The 16,540-nt window shown below is 34.7% G+C and overlaps 2 protein-coding genes across 2 annotated transcripts; both read right to left on the reverse strand.

Annotated features, from left to right (window-relative positions):
• Nucleotides 1–2,962: 2,962 nt before the first annotated feature.
• LOC145306348 (uncharacterized) lies at nt 2,963–15,762 on the reverse strand. Its single transcript, XM_080148437.1, has 8 exons — nt 15,700–15,762; nt 14,765–14,842; nt 13,971–14,038; nt 12,923–12,974; nt 11,183–11,281; nt 10,533–10,617; nt 10,319–10,378; nt 2,963–3,216 (listed from the first exon to the last, which is right to left on the reverse strand). The coding sequence occupies exons 1-8, from the start codon at nt 15,745–15,747 to the stop codon at nt 2,963–2,965; spliced, it is 744 nt and encodes a 247-aa protein (XP_080004563.1). The 5' UTR covers nt 15,748–15,762.
• LOC145305808 (uncharacterized) lies at nt 3,952–9,492 on the reverse strand. The gene is made up of 2 exons (XM_080147632.1): nt 6,757–9,492; nt 3,952–6,483 (listed from the first exon to the last, which is right to left on the reverse strand). Exons 1-2 carry the CDS (start codon nt 9,490–9,492, stop codon nt 3,952–3,954), a joined length of 5,268 nt encoding a protein of 1,755 aa, XP_080003758.1.
• Nucleotides 15,763–16,540: the final 778 nt, after the last annotated feature.

Genomic DNA, 16,540 nt, shown 5'->3' on the forward strand with positions numbered 1-16,540 from the left:
ACGGACAAAAGTTCCTGATTCTACTACAATTGTATGTCTGGTCGTTGGTAAAAGGTTGATAAATAAAGGGTGAGTAAGCGAAATATGACTTTGACTGACTTATAGTAGGAAATTCATTATCAAACTGGGGAAATGCACTAAATACAATAGGAAGTGAGATAATAAGTGGAAAGGACTTGAATGTCTTCTTTGCACATTTTTTTTATTAGGGTAGTGCGGGGTAATTCCGGTCAATTTTTTTGCTTCAACTTAAAAAAAAACATACTTCCCAAAAACTTTTTCCGGTTTTTAAGAGTGCAAATGAACGATATGGCAATAACGAAGAAGCCTGTCTTGGTCCCATTAAGATCTCGCAACTAGAAGTCGGTCAAAAATCGGTTTAAAGGGCGGCGGTTGGCCTATACCGGAATAACCCCACCGGTGGGGCTATTTCGGTCAGTTGACTTTGGGGGGGTGGAACACCCCCTTAAAATATTTTTTTTAACATTTTAAACTATGAGTAGAAAGCTGAGGTCATTAGCTTTCTAACGGTACTAGTCGCATGCAGATCAGACAATTTTTTGACAACATTTTCCCCATTTTAAAAAAGTCGGTAAAATCGCAAAAAAACATCAATTTTTTTCATGCAAATTTTTTTAAAAAAAAATCATACTTTTTATTATATGATAAGGTTTTTTTAAGCTTTATACATAAATTAGAGGCAATTTCGGGTTCGCAGGTCTTGGAATTTCTTGAAAAAAGTGATTTTTTCCCAAAAAATTTTTAATTTTAAAAATCCTGCCAGTTTTGACAGCAGTTTTTGATACACTTTTTCTTGTCTCAAATTGGCTAGGATTGACCTACAAGGGTGGTTAAGGTGTCTAAAGATGCAAAATTACATGCCTGACAATTAACTCGAAATGATATGGGGTCTAACTCTAATATTTCAACACATTTTATGCAACAGGAATTTTGAAAATGCAAAATCTTAAATATGTACTCTAAATCTTGGAGATAGAACCCATATCCTGGGGAGTTTTTGTTAGGACATGCAAAGAGCTTTCTATAGACACCTTAAACACCTTTCTAGCTTAATCCTAGCCGATTTGACATAAAAAATCCAAACCGCGCAAAAATCGCGAACACCCTCTTATACGAAAAAGATGCAAGGGTTTCACATGGAATTTTAAATCTTCTAGCGGTCCTTCTAATAGACATACCCCTTCTTACATGCGCCAATGCAGCTGATACATCTTCAGGCAAATATTTAAGGCGTTCCTTTGGGTGATATACTCTTCCCATTACTATAAAAATGTGTCTGAAAATTTTTTAATGTCTTTACAAATTGAAAAGCTTAGGCAACAAAACATGACATAATACAAGCAGTAAAATGACTAGTAATGTACATCACACAACAGGCAAGGCAATGATTAAAGCTTAGGTCATGCATTTAGGTTGTTTATGCTTCCAGATCACCTAAATAAAACATTAGGGTATTATACATTATTATAAATACAGTAATAAAAAGGTAAAAAAAGTGACCGGAATAGACCATTTTTTTAGACGAAAAAAAAATTATGAAAAAATCAAGTTAGAACAACGCCTCCAATTGCAAGCGATAAATGAATGCCATATCTTTCATTTTACAAAAACCCGGGGGTCGATAGGACTTACCATTTTTTCACAATTTTAGATTGAACATGGCCTATTTTGAAATTTTTTTTTTGCAAATTTTTTGCAACTTTTTGAGGGCAAAAAAATCATAGAAGGAGTGATCTGATAAAAAATTGCTGAAGTAAGAAATGAAAGTATAGGCAATAAACTACAACTTTGCTTTTCTGAAGATCTCTCGCAAACGTTTAGAACACCGGTAAAAACAGTTTTAAAAAAGTTGGTCGTTTGACCGGAATTGACCCAATGACCGCATTAACCCCGCACTACCCTAATGAATTACATTTTTAAGTGGTCGCATTCTAAATCTTAATTTTTTAAAATTCTTTTTCGGTCAGAAATTTTCTTTAAGTTTGTTTTATCTGTTGCACATTCCCTCTTTGTCTAATTCCGATATGAACCCGCCCTAATGTATATATTCTGAATGGGATCAATTGTTAAGGAAGAGGGGGAAAATGAAAATTAAGTGGAGGGAAGAAAATAAGAAAACAATTAAGTAAATCTGTCATCAAGTTTTTCAATTTCTATAAAGAGAAAAGAAAAGCTGGTTCTTTTTAATATTGAATGACTTTACTGATTTGCAGCTCTAAGAAGGTATTTACTAAGATAGAAAATCTAAGATAATCTAAGATAATCTTTTTGATTTGTTACAGACGAACAACAGTACTATAGTATAGATGTATATACAGACAACTACCTCCCTTCATTTTCAAAGACCTCTTTCGTCTGCTTCTAAATAATTTTCTGCTACTTAGCTGTATTAATATCAGCGATACCATTAGTTGATTTTCAATGACCCAATATGAAGGTTGCACAAGACGATTTTGATGGGGAAATACAGTTATTTTACCCTTTCTCCCTCTAGTGTTTTACTCTAATAGACGTACAACCTACTAAAATTAAAACTTAGGATCATGGAAAGAAAACGAAGTCTCCGGTTTTTGTCGTTTTTTCACAGTAGCCTTTCTCCTGTTTCTAGCAATCATTAACATTTACTTAACCTAACCTAACCTAAAATAACCCTTCAAAAGCTACTGTGAAAATACGATGAAACCGGCAACTTCGTTTTGTTTCCATGATCCAAAACTTATAATAATACCTGGATAAATGAGATTTCAGGCCAATGGTACCTTCAAATATTGATGATTGCTTAAATCATTTTCTAGGAGCATATCTTATCAGAGATCTAAAGGGATAAGACAATGGCCGCTAAATTGATGTACATCCCCAATGTTAATACACAAAATGACCCCTTTTGTAAATTAAAATAAAAGCCTAACAAATTTGTTTTTTTAAAGGTAGGTACCTAGTATTAAAAAATATTTTTGGCTTTGATTAAAAGCATTTCATTTAAGCAACTAATCCCTTTGAATGCTTTGTTGCAGTATTTGCACTCGTTATCTTTGAATTTTGTTTTCATTGGGGATGCTGTTTTCGCGGGTTTTTCTGGCTGTTCTCCTGTTTTCGCGGGTTTTTCTGGCTGTTCTCTAGTTTTCGCGGGCTTTCCTGGCTGTTTTCCAGTTTTCGCGGGTTTTTCAGACTGTACTCCTGTTTTCTGTGATTTTTCTAAAAAAACAGCTGTTTTCATCATATGTTATTTACACAGAGATAAGACAATGGACAAAAAATAAATGGGTATTCTATCCATATTATGATAAAAATCAGGACTCTAAAGGGATAAGACAATAGACGATAAATTAATGTACATCCCAAAAAAATCCTTCTGTGGATTAAAACTATTAAATCAAACGTTTGAACACTTAATTAATCAACCAATCAAAATTCAATCATAGTTCCCAAATTTTTTAAGTATTAATGATTAAGAAAAATTATAACTTTGTGTACTAGTGTAATTAACAGTCCAATGTCCACTATCTTCCTGGGTAAATAATAAATTCTATTTTGTTAGACTTTAACTACCTAGTAACTAGATATTAAAAGTTCACCACAAAGAAAAAAATCATGTAATAATTAAAACTAGGGTTGGGCCGGATACTTTTTGGCCGGATACCGGATATCCGGCTGATTTCTAAACCTGCATTAACTAATATGGCAAAACTCACTCACCTCGCATTATAAAAAGCTTGTTCTGAAAGCAGGAAGATGGATTAGTTCGCTATGATACACCCAGTCCATTAGAACGTCACATAGACACAAATCAGCTGACTTATCATGTACGTCCTGGCAGTTATATGTTGGCAGCTGTATTTAATCTTTGGCTTTGTAAGTTTCTATACATGTATTTACAGTTTGTGTGATCTTGATGATGGGTCATGTTACTGCCTAAAATATGGGACATCATTAATGATTAGCGTCCCCCTTCTTTTGAGGATCAGGTTCATCATCTGTAGAACCAGTAATATTTTTGACTGATGTAGATATTCTTGTTAAAAGATTTGTAAGATCATAAACACGATTAGTTTGAACATTATCAGATTCTGCTTGAAGATTTAGAGGTGGACGAATCCATGAATCATCGAGAGCAGGAGTAGGAAATATATCATCAGGATCTAAAATTTCTTCATTCCCTGAGTAATCCCATGCAAAATCAGAACTATCTGATTGTTGAGATTTTGAATCTTTATAATCGGTTTCATCATCAAGTAGATTTTGAGTAGTAGAAGAATAAAGCCTTTTTTTATCTGTTAATTCTGGACTGCTATCGGACTCTGTCATAATTCCGTCAGTTTGAGGAATTTTTTTGTGTTGTTTTTGTGTGTATAGCGAAGCTATTTTTTTTGTTGCTTCCTTATTTTGTGTTCTGGAAGATTTTCTGGGAGATTGTTTTTCAGATATATCTTCTGTAGGGTTTATTTTTTGAAGTTCACTGGAAGCTTGTTTTCTGCTTTCTGTTAATTCTTTATCCAGATGTTCATATAAAATTGGTCTTGTTGAAGTTATGGATTGTGGTCTTATATGAACAGTATAATCTTTCTCTTTAGTATTTAAAACCTTGACATTTATATTTTCATCATCTTCCTCATCATGTTCTATTTTTCTAATAGGATTCCATTGACTAATCACAGGCTTGTTTTTTTCTGTTTTATTGTTCGGTTTTAAAAAATTTCTTGTTACCTGGATTCTGTCAATTGAAGTTTCATATTGTTTTGACCTAATCATAGGGTTTGATGTATGTGGGTGAATAACTTTTTGAATAGTGACTTTATCATTTTCACATTTTGAAACCATAAAAATATCTCTAGCTTTATGTTTATCTGGCTTTAATTGAGTTGTAACAAGATCACCTGGTTTTGGGGTAGAAGTTGGCATTTGTTTAATTTTTTCATTGAATTTTTTGTTTGCTGTATTTCTGGTATCAATTTGGTCTTTTCTTATTTCTTGATAGTTTAGATTAAGATTCTGTCCAGTGTACATATCTCGATTAAAAAGCATTTCTGTGGCTGATATTTGTCCTTTTCTTCTTAGCTTGTTATTTAAACGAGATATGGCAATTTGAAGTGTTGTGTTTGATATTGGTCTGCCATCCGGTTCTATACGTTTTAGCTCCTGTTCTAATTCATAGCAGCATTTATCTATAACAGCATTGGCATTCTTGTTTAGGACATCTGTGGCCGTTATTTTGATATTTAGTTTAGTTAGGTCAGGATCTTTGCCCTTAAGGAGAGGGGAGAAACCAGTTGCATTGTCTACTCTAATATTACATTCACCTGCTAATTTGAGGGGCATAACAGTATCAATAATTGCGTTTTTTAGTTCTTGATTATTTTCAGATTTGATAATTTTAGATGAAGTATAAGATGAAAAATGATCTCTAATTACAAAGATGTATTGACTTTGTCTCCTTAAAACATCTGCATGAAATTGTACACCAGGGGTCTCTGCTTCAGTAATTGTTTCATGCTTGGTCATATCTGGAATCGTTTTTTGTGAAGAACAAAAAAAACAATCATTATATAGAGTTTCAAGTGTTGCTGTAAGTCCTACTGAATAGAATGATTTATCAAAATTTGACTTAAGTTGAGCTTTTGACGGGTGTTGAAGTTTGTTGTGTATTTGCCATAACAACGCCGGTAAATGAGTTTGAGGTATAACAATCAATTCTGTTTTTTGAGATGAGTATTTATTTGGTTGTTTTTCGACAATAAGTAAATTGGTTTTATCTAGTTTGGCTATGGAACATAGACGTCTGATTTCAGAATTAATTTTACCTGACATTTTGCTGGGTGTTTTTCCAGATTTTAGAAGATACTTAGCTTCTTTGCAAGCTTTCTGCTGGTCTTGAATTTTATTCCAGGCATTTCTGTTTGTCATACTATTTTCTGCGGAGATATTATTGATGGCGGCCGGGATTAAAACTGAATCTGATGATTCTGATACAAATTTGCAGACAGAACAATGTTCAGAATCACATTCTGAAGGATGGCGTGATTGATAGTCACTACTTATGTTTTGTTTGTTTTTTCCACTTGCAAGTTGAACAATTATTGGCAATCTGTTGACATTTGTTATGAGAGATTGAATACGTGGACTGGCAGAATATTGATTTTTTCTGATCATTTTTATAGCATCAAAAACTGGTTTGCTGTCGGGTGTTAGAATGACAGGTTTTTTGCATTCTTTGAGAAGATCATATTCTGTATGTATAGCTGTTGCAAAACTTAGGGCCTCAAGTTCGCAAGCCATCCATTTTTGGTGATTTGGCGACAGTTTTGTGCTATGAAAAGAAACAGGTAATTTTTTACCTTCAATTATGGCATATACTGTATGACCCAATCCTGCGGGGCATTTTGCTGCGTCTGTTTCAATTAGTAGTTGGTCCTCAGGATGTGGTAGATAAAGGGTTTGTAGATTATCAACAGCTGATGTAGAATCCTGAAAAGAAGCAATCAAATCTCTTGTCCAATTAATTGTTTCTTTACTATCCCTGTCGGCAACTTCTAAGTCGAATGGGTTAAGGAGAAGGGTTAAATTAGGGGAGGCTGGGAGAAGGGTTTTGTAGAGACCAAGATAAGATCTTAAGTCTTTGACTGTTTTGATATCTGTATGCTTTGTGTTACGTAAAGCGTTTACGCGATGTGGTGAAGGGCTTAAATATCCACCCTGTGACCATTTCCATCCAAGTATATCTACAGATTTAAGAAATACCTTTGTTTTTGATGGTGATATCTTGATGTTTCCAGCTTGAAATTTTTCCAGGACATCTCTGTAGTTGTCAGCAGCCTCTTTTGGATCTCTGCCACCTATATAGAAATCATCAGCAATACGTAAAACTTTACCTTCTTTCATTTCCTTGCCTAAAATTTTACTTAAAAGTTCATCAAGCTCTTCACTCTGTCCAATTAACCCTTGACCCGATCTTTTCAAATATCTCATTCCTCCAAATGGGGTTGTAATTCCAAGCCATTGTGCGTCCTCCATACTCATGTGGTTTTGAAAGAATCCAGACTGTAAATCTAATGTGATTATATAATTCCACTTACCCAGCCCTGAGAAAATATCTTTAGGTCTTGTAATAGCAGTTGGTATATTTTTCAGATGGTCATTGATTTTGGAAAAATTTACCACAAGCCTTACATCATCTTTAGTTAGGTCCTGTTTAGATTTATTTTTAGCTTTTTGTTTACGGACTAAAAAACTAGGTGAACAATATTGGATAATGACATCATCTTCTTGTGGAATGCCCAAAACATTTTTACTAGTCAAATCATCACAGACTTCTTGTAATAATTTTTTTGTTTCATTGTCATAATTGATGTTTACTACTTTTGTTGCTGTTGGTCTGTTAGGCCCAGCCCAATTTAGTCGACAAATGTGTTTTCCAAATCTGTGGTTATAGCCAATGGACAGATCTTCGTTAAAAACATCTTTAAAAGTATGGTTAATATCTTTAACATACCTGACAATATCTGGGTTGATGTCTTCATTGTTGATGTCAATTTTGTCTGTATTGTCCTTTTCACGCTGGTTTTCTTGAAACTTTTTGTTGATGACTGGTTCCTGTTGATATTTATTGTTGTCGCTGAGGGTTCTAATTTGAAGTTTTGTAGATTTTTTTAGCTGATAGAGTTCATTTGTAGGGTTTTTTACTAGGATTTTGCCCTGTTTTACTGTACATAATTGCGGCTGCGGCCAATCTTGCTGCTTGTTTTGGTGCCATGGTTGAATAGCCAGCAAAGTGTTGTCTTTAAATGGAACTTGAAAAGGAATTTCTTGTTGTGGTAAAACTATGTTGATGTTGTTGTTTTGCAAAAGTAAGTTATTTGGTTCTGTTGGTAATATTAATGATTTGCTCGTTTCTGACACATTGTATTTCTTATGAATTGTAATAGATTTTGCATTTAGATCTTGTATAATTGAATTTTCTTTAATGAAGTTATTTCCTGCTACAAAATCACAGTGAAGATGCTGCGTTACTATTGCGTGAAATCTTACAGACCAAGAATTTCTATGGAATATTTCGTCAATTTCGCCTAAAGATATCAGTTTTGTTTTTCCGTCGGCTAGATTGGAAAGTTGTGAATTCGGCCTTATTGTGAAACCATGAGCTTTTACGATAGAAAGTTTTGCATAGCTTACTGTTGCGCCTGTGTCTAAATCCAGATTTACTGTTCTGTTGTTGGAATCCTGGACTGTCAAGCATTGTGTAGGGATAGGTTCTATAAAGTTACAGCTCGCTGTGCTGAAATTAGAATTATTTTCATTCTGGTTAATATTGATGGTTTTATTTTTTTCAATATTTTTTTCTAAATTTCCAGAAAAATAAACTTTCTTTACCTGCTCATTTGATGATTGTTGGGCATCACAATCATCAACTCCATAGCCATATTCTTTTAGTATTTCAGAGGCTTCATCCTGGTCATCTTCTAGGCTTATGGCTCCAAGTTGTTGTCCAATTCTAGTTGTAAGCATTTGTTTGTCTTTGTCCGACAAAGTTGGACAAGATGGTTGACCAATGTAATGACTTAGATAAACTGTTTTAGACAGTCCTGCTAGGTGACATATTTGGCAAAATGGTGGGCTCTGGTTGGTAGAGGTTGTTGTAGATGTTGGATGTTGACGTTGATTTTGTGGGTATCTTCTAGGCTGTTGTTTTTGTTTCCAATTAGATCTGTAGTTGTTTCTTGGGGTAGACATGTAATTACATTGTGGATCTTCATTAATAGAGGTTGCGCTATTTCCGTTGATTTCTGCTATGTATTGTTTAGCTTTGGTTAAAATTTCTGTTTTAAAATCCATCAATTTGTTTTCTAAACCAAGTTTGTGGGCATAGTTTTCACGAATGTAGGAAGGCAATTTTGGATGCAAAATTTGCAATACATTGAGGAAGATTAAATCTTCATGGCTGGTATTGAGTTTGTCGTCTTCTTTCAAAGTTTCTCCTTTCCATTTTACATGTGTTCCTTTGGCCGCTAGGTTGCTAATAATCATACTGCGATACTGGTTGTAGAAGCCAATTGCTGTTTGTTGTCCAGTACAATCCCATGTTAGATCAAGAAGATTAAAAAAATGAATTCCTTGGGTTTGAATATCATAATCTTCACGAATTTTTTTGTAAATCCACTTTAGGCTGCTGGAATGTTTTATTATCGGTTTGTAGTAATCAATGTGAACATATTTGGCAACTATGCTTATGAATTGTCTGAGATCTCTTCTGTGATCAACTAACTTGTCTTCAGTATCTGGTGCTATAGGAATAATGATTCTTTTGTCATTTTGTTCTGCGGGAATCCATGTATCATATTTGCCTCCTGGCAAAAACTTTCTGAATTTTTCTTCAATCTCGAGATAAATTTCCAGTTGTTCTGACCAGATTTCAAACTGGGCATCTGATATTCCTTCTTGAGGCAGTTCATTAGGCGGGTATATCTTGATTGACGACATGGTCAAGCCAAAATGTGTCTATTAGATGTATCAAAGCGACTAAAACCGGGGGGGGTTTGGGGGGGGGGGGGTTTGATTACATTTACATTTACATTTTAAATTATATTACTATATCACGGATCACTTTATTTGTATTTTTAAAATCACTAAAATGTTTGTAAAATGTTTTAAAATTCACAAGTGTGAAATGTTTTTTTTCTAATAAAATAAAATTAATCTAAAATAACCAAGCAAAAGGAATATTTATTCCACAGAAAAAAGGAGATGTCTCCAATGAATGATGAGGGGAAGTGGTCGATGGTTTGGTAACGTGAGTTCGCCCTGCTGCCACCACATTAACTAATATGGCAAAACTCACTCACCTCGCATTATAAAAAGCTTGTTCTGAAAGCAGGAAGATGGATTAGTTCGCTATGATACACCCAGTCCATTAGAACGTCACATAGACACAAATCAGCTGACTTATCATGTACGTCCTGGCAGTTATATGTTGGCAGCTGTATTTAATCTTTGGCTTTGTAAGTTTCTATACATGTATTTACAGTTTGTGTGATCTTGATGATGGGTCATGTTACTGCCTAAAATATGGGACATCATTAATGATTAGCGCTGGATATCCAGTTCCGGCCGGATATCTGGCCAACGTTCGATATCCGGCAAATTACCGGATACTGGCCGGATAACCGGATACCCGGCGTCTAAAATCAGCCGGATATCATGTAACCGGATAGTTTTAATATACGGTATCCGGCCGGATATTGAAACTGACCGGATAACCGGCAAGACCGGATATCCGGCCCAACCCTAATTAAAACTTAGTAGGTACCTCGAACCTTCCTGGGATCAATATTTTCCAAATTTGCCTTCTTCATCTTGGCTGGCCGTGCTGAAAATGGATATAAGATATAAGTGGATATATTGACAGGACCATTTGTCATTCATTTAGCTTGCTATTATGGACCTCATTTATTAATCAATTCATTCACCCAGTATAAGAAAGGGTGGTGTATTTGAGGTGGTATCGTTAATTTAGTTAGTACCTGGTGTAACTTGTCCTGTAAGATCTACAATATCCTCCACTATTTCCTCTGTGAAACTCTTCTCCAGGCCAGTGTCTAAGTCAACCTAAATAGAAAGTTCCTTCAAGTACTAGGTATATAAAGGGATAAGACAATGGCTGATAAATTGATATTTATATCCAAAACTGATACACAAAATTATCCCTTTAGTAGATTAAAATTGGTGGTTGAAACGTTTGAACACTGATCTTAATGAACCAACAAATCAAAATTCAATAAAAGTCCCCAATGTTGTTCATTCAAACTCAACACATAAGAAAACGTTACTATGAAACTTTGGGGACTAGTGCAATAAACAGCCCAAAAGATTTTATTTTAATCTGCAGAAAGACTATGAACATTACGAGCAATAATAGTTATTTCTCGTATCGTATTATAAACGGCTTTCCGCGGATATAGAATGTACAATTATAGGATTAAAACTAGTTTTTTTTAGCCCCGAGGTGCCGAAGGCACCGGCTAAAAAAACTGGTTTTAATCTTATGATTGTACATTTTTATATTCGTAGAAAGCTGGATATAATTCGATGCTAGACATAGTTTTTTCGTATGGATGAGAACCGGTTCCTATCCACCGGATTCGAATGAATACGAGAAATAGCTTTTACTTACATGTATTTTTCTCAGTTTCTTGGTTTCTTTGATGTTTCTGACCACCAGAGGGCTGGAAAACGTGTCCATAGGGGTTGTTGTCGTTGGAGTATTTGGTTCCTTAAAAACAAGAGGGGGGGAAGTTTTGACACATTTGCGTAAACAGTGAGTATAGGCTTTATCTTTGGACTAAGAGGATAGGTTATTAGGGATAAAATCATTCTTATATGATAAATTTTATCAAGTTTTAAGACTTTTTAAATAGGCCTCCAGGTTTAGGAGCTGCAGGCCTTCAGGATCAGGAGCTCCTAACAATATTTTTAGTTTTACCTGTCCAGAGACCAGCTAGGCATGCAGCTCCTGAACCTGGAGGCCTATCCAAAAAATCTTAAAACTTAGAAAAATTCATCATATAAGAATGATTTTTTTCTTTTTTAACCTATCCTCTAGTCCAAAGATAAAGCCTACACTCACTGTTTACGCAAATGTGTCAAAACTTCCCCCCCGCTTTACAACTTTAAATGTCTTATACATTAGATCTCTTATATGGCTCTTTTTTATTCGTTAACAAGCAGCTATACTCCTAGAAGCCTCTAGAGGCACTTCAGGGAAATGGGAGGGAGTGTCAAAACTAGGGTTAAGCCGGATATCCGGTTATCGGGCCGGATATCCGGTATAACCGGTTATCCGGCCGGATATCCGGTCATTTTCAATATCTGGCCAGATACCGGATATTAAAACTATCCGGTTACATGATATCCTGCTGATTTTTGACGCCGGATATCCGGCCGAATATCCGGTAATTTGCCGGATATCGAACGTTGGCCAGATATCCGGCCGGAACCGGATATCCGGCATTAGAAATCAGCCGGATATCCGGTATTCGGTAAAAAAGGATCCGTCCAAACCCTAGTAAAAACTCTACACTTGTTTTTTAAAGTTAAGTAAATTTTAGGAGGGTGGGGGGTGTTTTCTAGGGGTGATAACACCACTCATAAAATAGTTATAAACCTTCTCGTAAGACCTTCTATAAGAAGTTAACTTAAGTTAACTAAAAAGGAGAACCATACTAGTGAAGCAGTTAGCGAGATCTTTTACATCCTGTTACTTTAATACTTAGATACCATGTCTTGTATTTTAGAAAAATACATAAAAAAAATAATCAAAAAATTGCAATTCATATTTATATAATATTATGCAAATTTCATGACTTACTAACGAACACACATTTTTTTAGTGACCATTGTATTAGAGGTCCCTGAGGCAATAAAAATGTCGAGAATTATTATTACTTAGATGTTGCACCAGATTTTCATATTCTCTAATAAAGTAAAACTCGTAGCAGGCTAAACTAACGATAGCGCCCATTCCCTACTGAGTTCCATGGTATCAATATAAATTGACGTAATATTTCCCCTGTCATAATATCCACGTATATTCTATATCCATTAGAATAACTAGATATAAGGTAAGTAACGCAGCAATAACAAGGTAACAAAAATAATTTCTATACCTAAGCAGGCATTACCTCTACTACAGGAGGGGGGGGGGGGGGTCATCACCCTGTGGGGTCTATTATCGCATATTAAAGACATTTTTCTAAGAATTTATATTTAAATAAGAAGCATTAAATTAATACCAGTTTGTTGACACGGGCCTTCGCTCCCTCGGGGCTAACAAAACTGGTTTTAATCTTATAGTTTTTAATTTAAATATCCGCGGAAAGCTGTCTATAATACGATAGTATAAATAACTATTTACCTTATTTTGTTGGTTCATATTCTGGTCAGTTTCGAGGTAGTAGTGCCGGGAACTAAACAAAAATAACAAGATTGGGGACATTGGATTATAAATTACACTGGTACCCAAAGTTTTATAACCGCGTTTAATACCTAATTTGTTACCTACCTAACTTAAAAACTTTTTAAAATCCCGAGAACTAAATAAAATCATTGTTAAATAGTTTTAAATAGTTTTGAAAGGGAGGGCAAAGACATTGTAAATTACACTGGTTCCCAAAGTTTTCTAACCGCGTTATCCTATTCATTTGCTCAATAACTTTGGATACTCTTAGTATTTGGTTCAAAGTTCGTTGTCCCCAAACTTTTAAACCATTAAAATCGATCTGCAGAAGGGGTAGGTACCTAAGTTCAAAACCTAACCCTGAAATAATAAAATTTTTAACCCAAGGGATCTTTAGGGATAAGACAATGGAAGATGAATTGATATCATATCCGCAATAATGATAAACAAAATTATCCTTTCTGTATATTAAACTTAATCAAAGTAAAGTTGGACATTAAAAGTTGGGAACAGGTTCATTAAAATTAATCAAAAGTACCTACCCAAAGTTTTTGAGCCAACTATGAGAAGTATTTACCTAAATATTTTGCTTTTATTTGATTAAAGCTATATAAAAGAAGAAGGATGTGTGTCTATTTGTTAAGTAACAATAGTTTTTCAGTTTATTATATGGAAATAGACCGTTGCCAAATTATAATATTACTTTAAAAAATCATTTTTAGCTAATCTGGAGCCGGAGCAGATATTAACGAAAAATACGGCTCCGGCTCCACACAAAATGTTGCTGCTCCCGGCTCCCGGCTCCGGCTCCGAAACGCTGGGTACAAGAGTAAAATAAATTTACAGTCGTGATGATAGCTGTACTTCAAAGGGTTGAGGGAGGCCAAAAACTTTTATTGAATTTGGATTGGTTACTTCTATACTAGTAGAGTCCAAAGAATTCTAATCTACAGAAGGGGTGCTTTTGTTTATCACCAAACCATTGCTAACTGTAACTGTAACTGACCTGCAAGAGTTTCCTTTTCCTCCAATGCACTTTCCCTCCACCCAGTCTTGACAGAGGGGCTCATAATCCTAGATTATATAAGGTAGTAAGGTTGTTTTTGTCTGGAGCTAAAGATCTTAGAAATATCAGTTCAGAGCTGGATCTTTAAAAATATATTAGGTTGGTTTTAGTCATCAACCCCTAGGCTAGGGACGCATGAACTAGTATTAGATATAATGTTGTTTATTTTTTGTAGCTTAAGAATTCGATAACTTATACTGTAACTACCGATTGATTTCTCCATCATGGAGAAGCACCAACTCCCCCCCCCCCCCTCAATCTTCCTACATGTCCAAAAAGTTTGATAATTATTTTAGGGGAAGGTACCACCACCCTTACAAGATAAAAAAAACTCCAGGAAACCCCCGCCCCTAATTTTTTTTACTTTTTCTTTTTAAAACTAAAATGTAAATGTAGGCTCTAAAATGGACCCCCCCCCCCCACACACACACACTTTTTTCATATTCTAGCGAGTGCTAGTTATTTATCGCATCATATTATAAACAGCTTTCCGCGGATATAAAAATGTAAAACTAAAATTATAAGATTAAAACCAGTTTTGTTTCCCCTAGATTCCGAAGGCACGGTCAACAAAACAAAACAAAACTAGTTTAAATATTATAATTGTATATTTTTGTATTCGTAGAACACTGGATACAATACAATACACGATTTTTCAGTATGACTGTGAACCGGTTCTAATCCAGCGGATATTGATCGGTTTTGAAGCCATACTGGACAAAAAATTACTTTACCTTTGAGTGCATAAAAATGCAACGTTCTGCAGTGAACGGACAATTTTTGCCGTTCAGCCATCTTGGGCAAACCTTTTTCTATATGAAAACGATATGATACATCCTGTTATATCATGTAGTAAGATTTTTGGGAAATAGTCCCTTTCGTGACAACGCCTCTTAAAGGGCGTTTCATCGTATTTTTACAGTAGCTTTTGATAGTTTTTTTTAGGTTATGTTAAGTTAGGTCATTGTCCCGCAGGGTTAAGCAGTAAGCCACACAGGGTTAGAGCTCCACGCAGTGGCCAGAAATAGAGGAAAAGGTAATATGAAAATACGACAAAACACCCCTTAAGAGGGGTTGCCATGAAAGGGACTATACCCATTTATTTTGCCTGTAGCTTAAGATTTTGATAACTACTGAACCGATTGAGTTCTCCATTAAAGGGAAGCTTTATATTGTTCCCAGTGCGGTTTTTGGCTGTAATCTTCTTTGGATTGAAATCAAGGCATGGTTTTGAGCTATTTTTTACCCAATTTATAATTAATGACATCCAGAAATCCCGAGGGATAAGACAATGGACGTCAAATTGATGTACAATACATCCCCAATGAGGATAATCAAAATTACCCCTCCTGTAGGTGTAGGTGAACTAACAAATAATGATTTAACACAACACTTGAATGAAAGAATATATAAAACTTTGGGGACTAATGTAATAAACAATCTAATGTCCCCTCCGTTTCATAATTTCAAATTATCTCATTCGTTGGCTAAAACACTTTGGGTAGGATTCAATATTGATTGGTTGGTTCAAACTACCATGACAGTGACCAAACTTTTTAACAAATAAGATTTGTTTATCATCATTGGGGATATAAATCAATTTATCTTCCATTGTCTTATCCCTTGAGATCCCTGCCTCAATTACGGAAAGATCATATCGTTTCCCTCCCTGTTTAATTTTTGATGACATAAACATATTTGTTAGACATCTAAACATTAGTTAATGTTATCTGAAAATATGATTTTTATAATATAAAATATTCGAGATTTTTGTTGTATAATGGACTATACTGATAAATCTGAAAATAAATAAAATTTAACAAAAAAAAAATAAGATCACATAAGATCACAGAGTCATAATTTAGAGATTTTGTTTTAACAGTATTAAACTTAATATTTATAAAAATATATAAGATACTATAATTCATGTAATGGTGTGAGATTGAGTTATAATGGTCCACTTTCTATGTTAAAAAATACGTCAAATTTATTTCAGGTATTTTTTCATTATTTCTAGAAGTGGAATACAGGATTTCTAGTAAAAAAGGGGGAGGTAGGTTATGCTAAAATTCCGTAAAAGTGTGTGTAAGCTTTTACGGAGTTACTTTTCCAACTTTTTGTTTAATTTAGGGAAAATAGACCTATCAAGGATTACTCATGCCAAGTTTCGTAACGAAATTCGGATTCTAAGTGTCATTTAATCATTGATTACGAGATGGTTGCATTAACCCCCCCCCCCCCTTAAACGAATATTTAATAACAGTTCGACTTAATAATCATTTTTGATTGAAAGCTTACTCACAATTTTACGGAAATTTAGCACAACCTATCTCACCCTTTATTAAAAAAAGCACAAAAATATATCAATGGATTTTTATTATTACTTGGATCTTACAACAGTCTAAAATCAACCCCAAACTTTATCTCATCCCCTTTCCTCATACTGGCTGAACGAACTGACCAAAAACAAACAGGGGAAACAACATTTGACGACAATTTTCCTCTGTCAT

The sequence above is a fragment of the Acartia tonsa genome, chromosome 14 (assembly GCF_053477335.1).
Source record: "Acartia tonsa isolate MP-2025a chromosome 14, ASM5347733v1, whole genome shotgun sequence".
Taxonomy (NCBI): domain Eukaryota; kingdom Metazoa; phylum Arthropoda; class Copepoda; order Calanoida; family Acartiidae; genus Acartia; species Acartia tonsa.

What these genes read in the sequence shown, in the direction of transcription:
- LOC145305808 (XM_080147632.1), bottom strand. Translation starts at nt 9,492, where the DNA reads ATGTCGTCAATCAAGATATACCCGCCTAATGAACTGCCTCAAGAAGGA. An exon ending in TATCACCATCAAAAACAAAG is followed by an intron (nt 6,484 to 6,756) that starts GTATTTCTTAAA and finishes GCTTCTTTTCAG; the next exon opens with GATTCTACATCAGCTGTTGA.
- LOC145306348 (XM_080148437.1), bottom strand. Translation starts at nt 15,747, where the DNA reads ATGTTTAGATGTCTAACAAATATGTTTATGTCATCAAAAATTAAACAG. An exon ending in TGTCATCAAAAATTAAACAG is followed by an intron (nt 14,843 to 15,699) that starts GGAGGGAAACGA and finishes GTTTTCATATAG; the next exon opens with AAAAAGGTTTGCCCAAGATG. An exon ending in TGATCCCAGGAAGGTTCGAG is followed by an intron (nt 3,217 to 10,318) that starts GTACCTACTAAG and finishes CTGTTTTTTTAG; the next exon opens with AAAAATCACAGAAAACAGGA.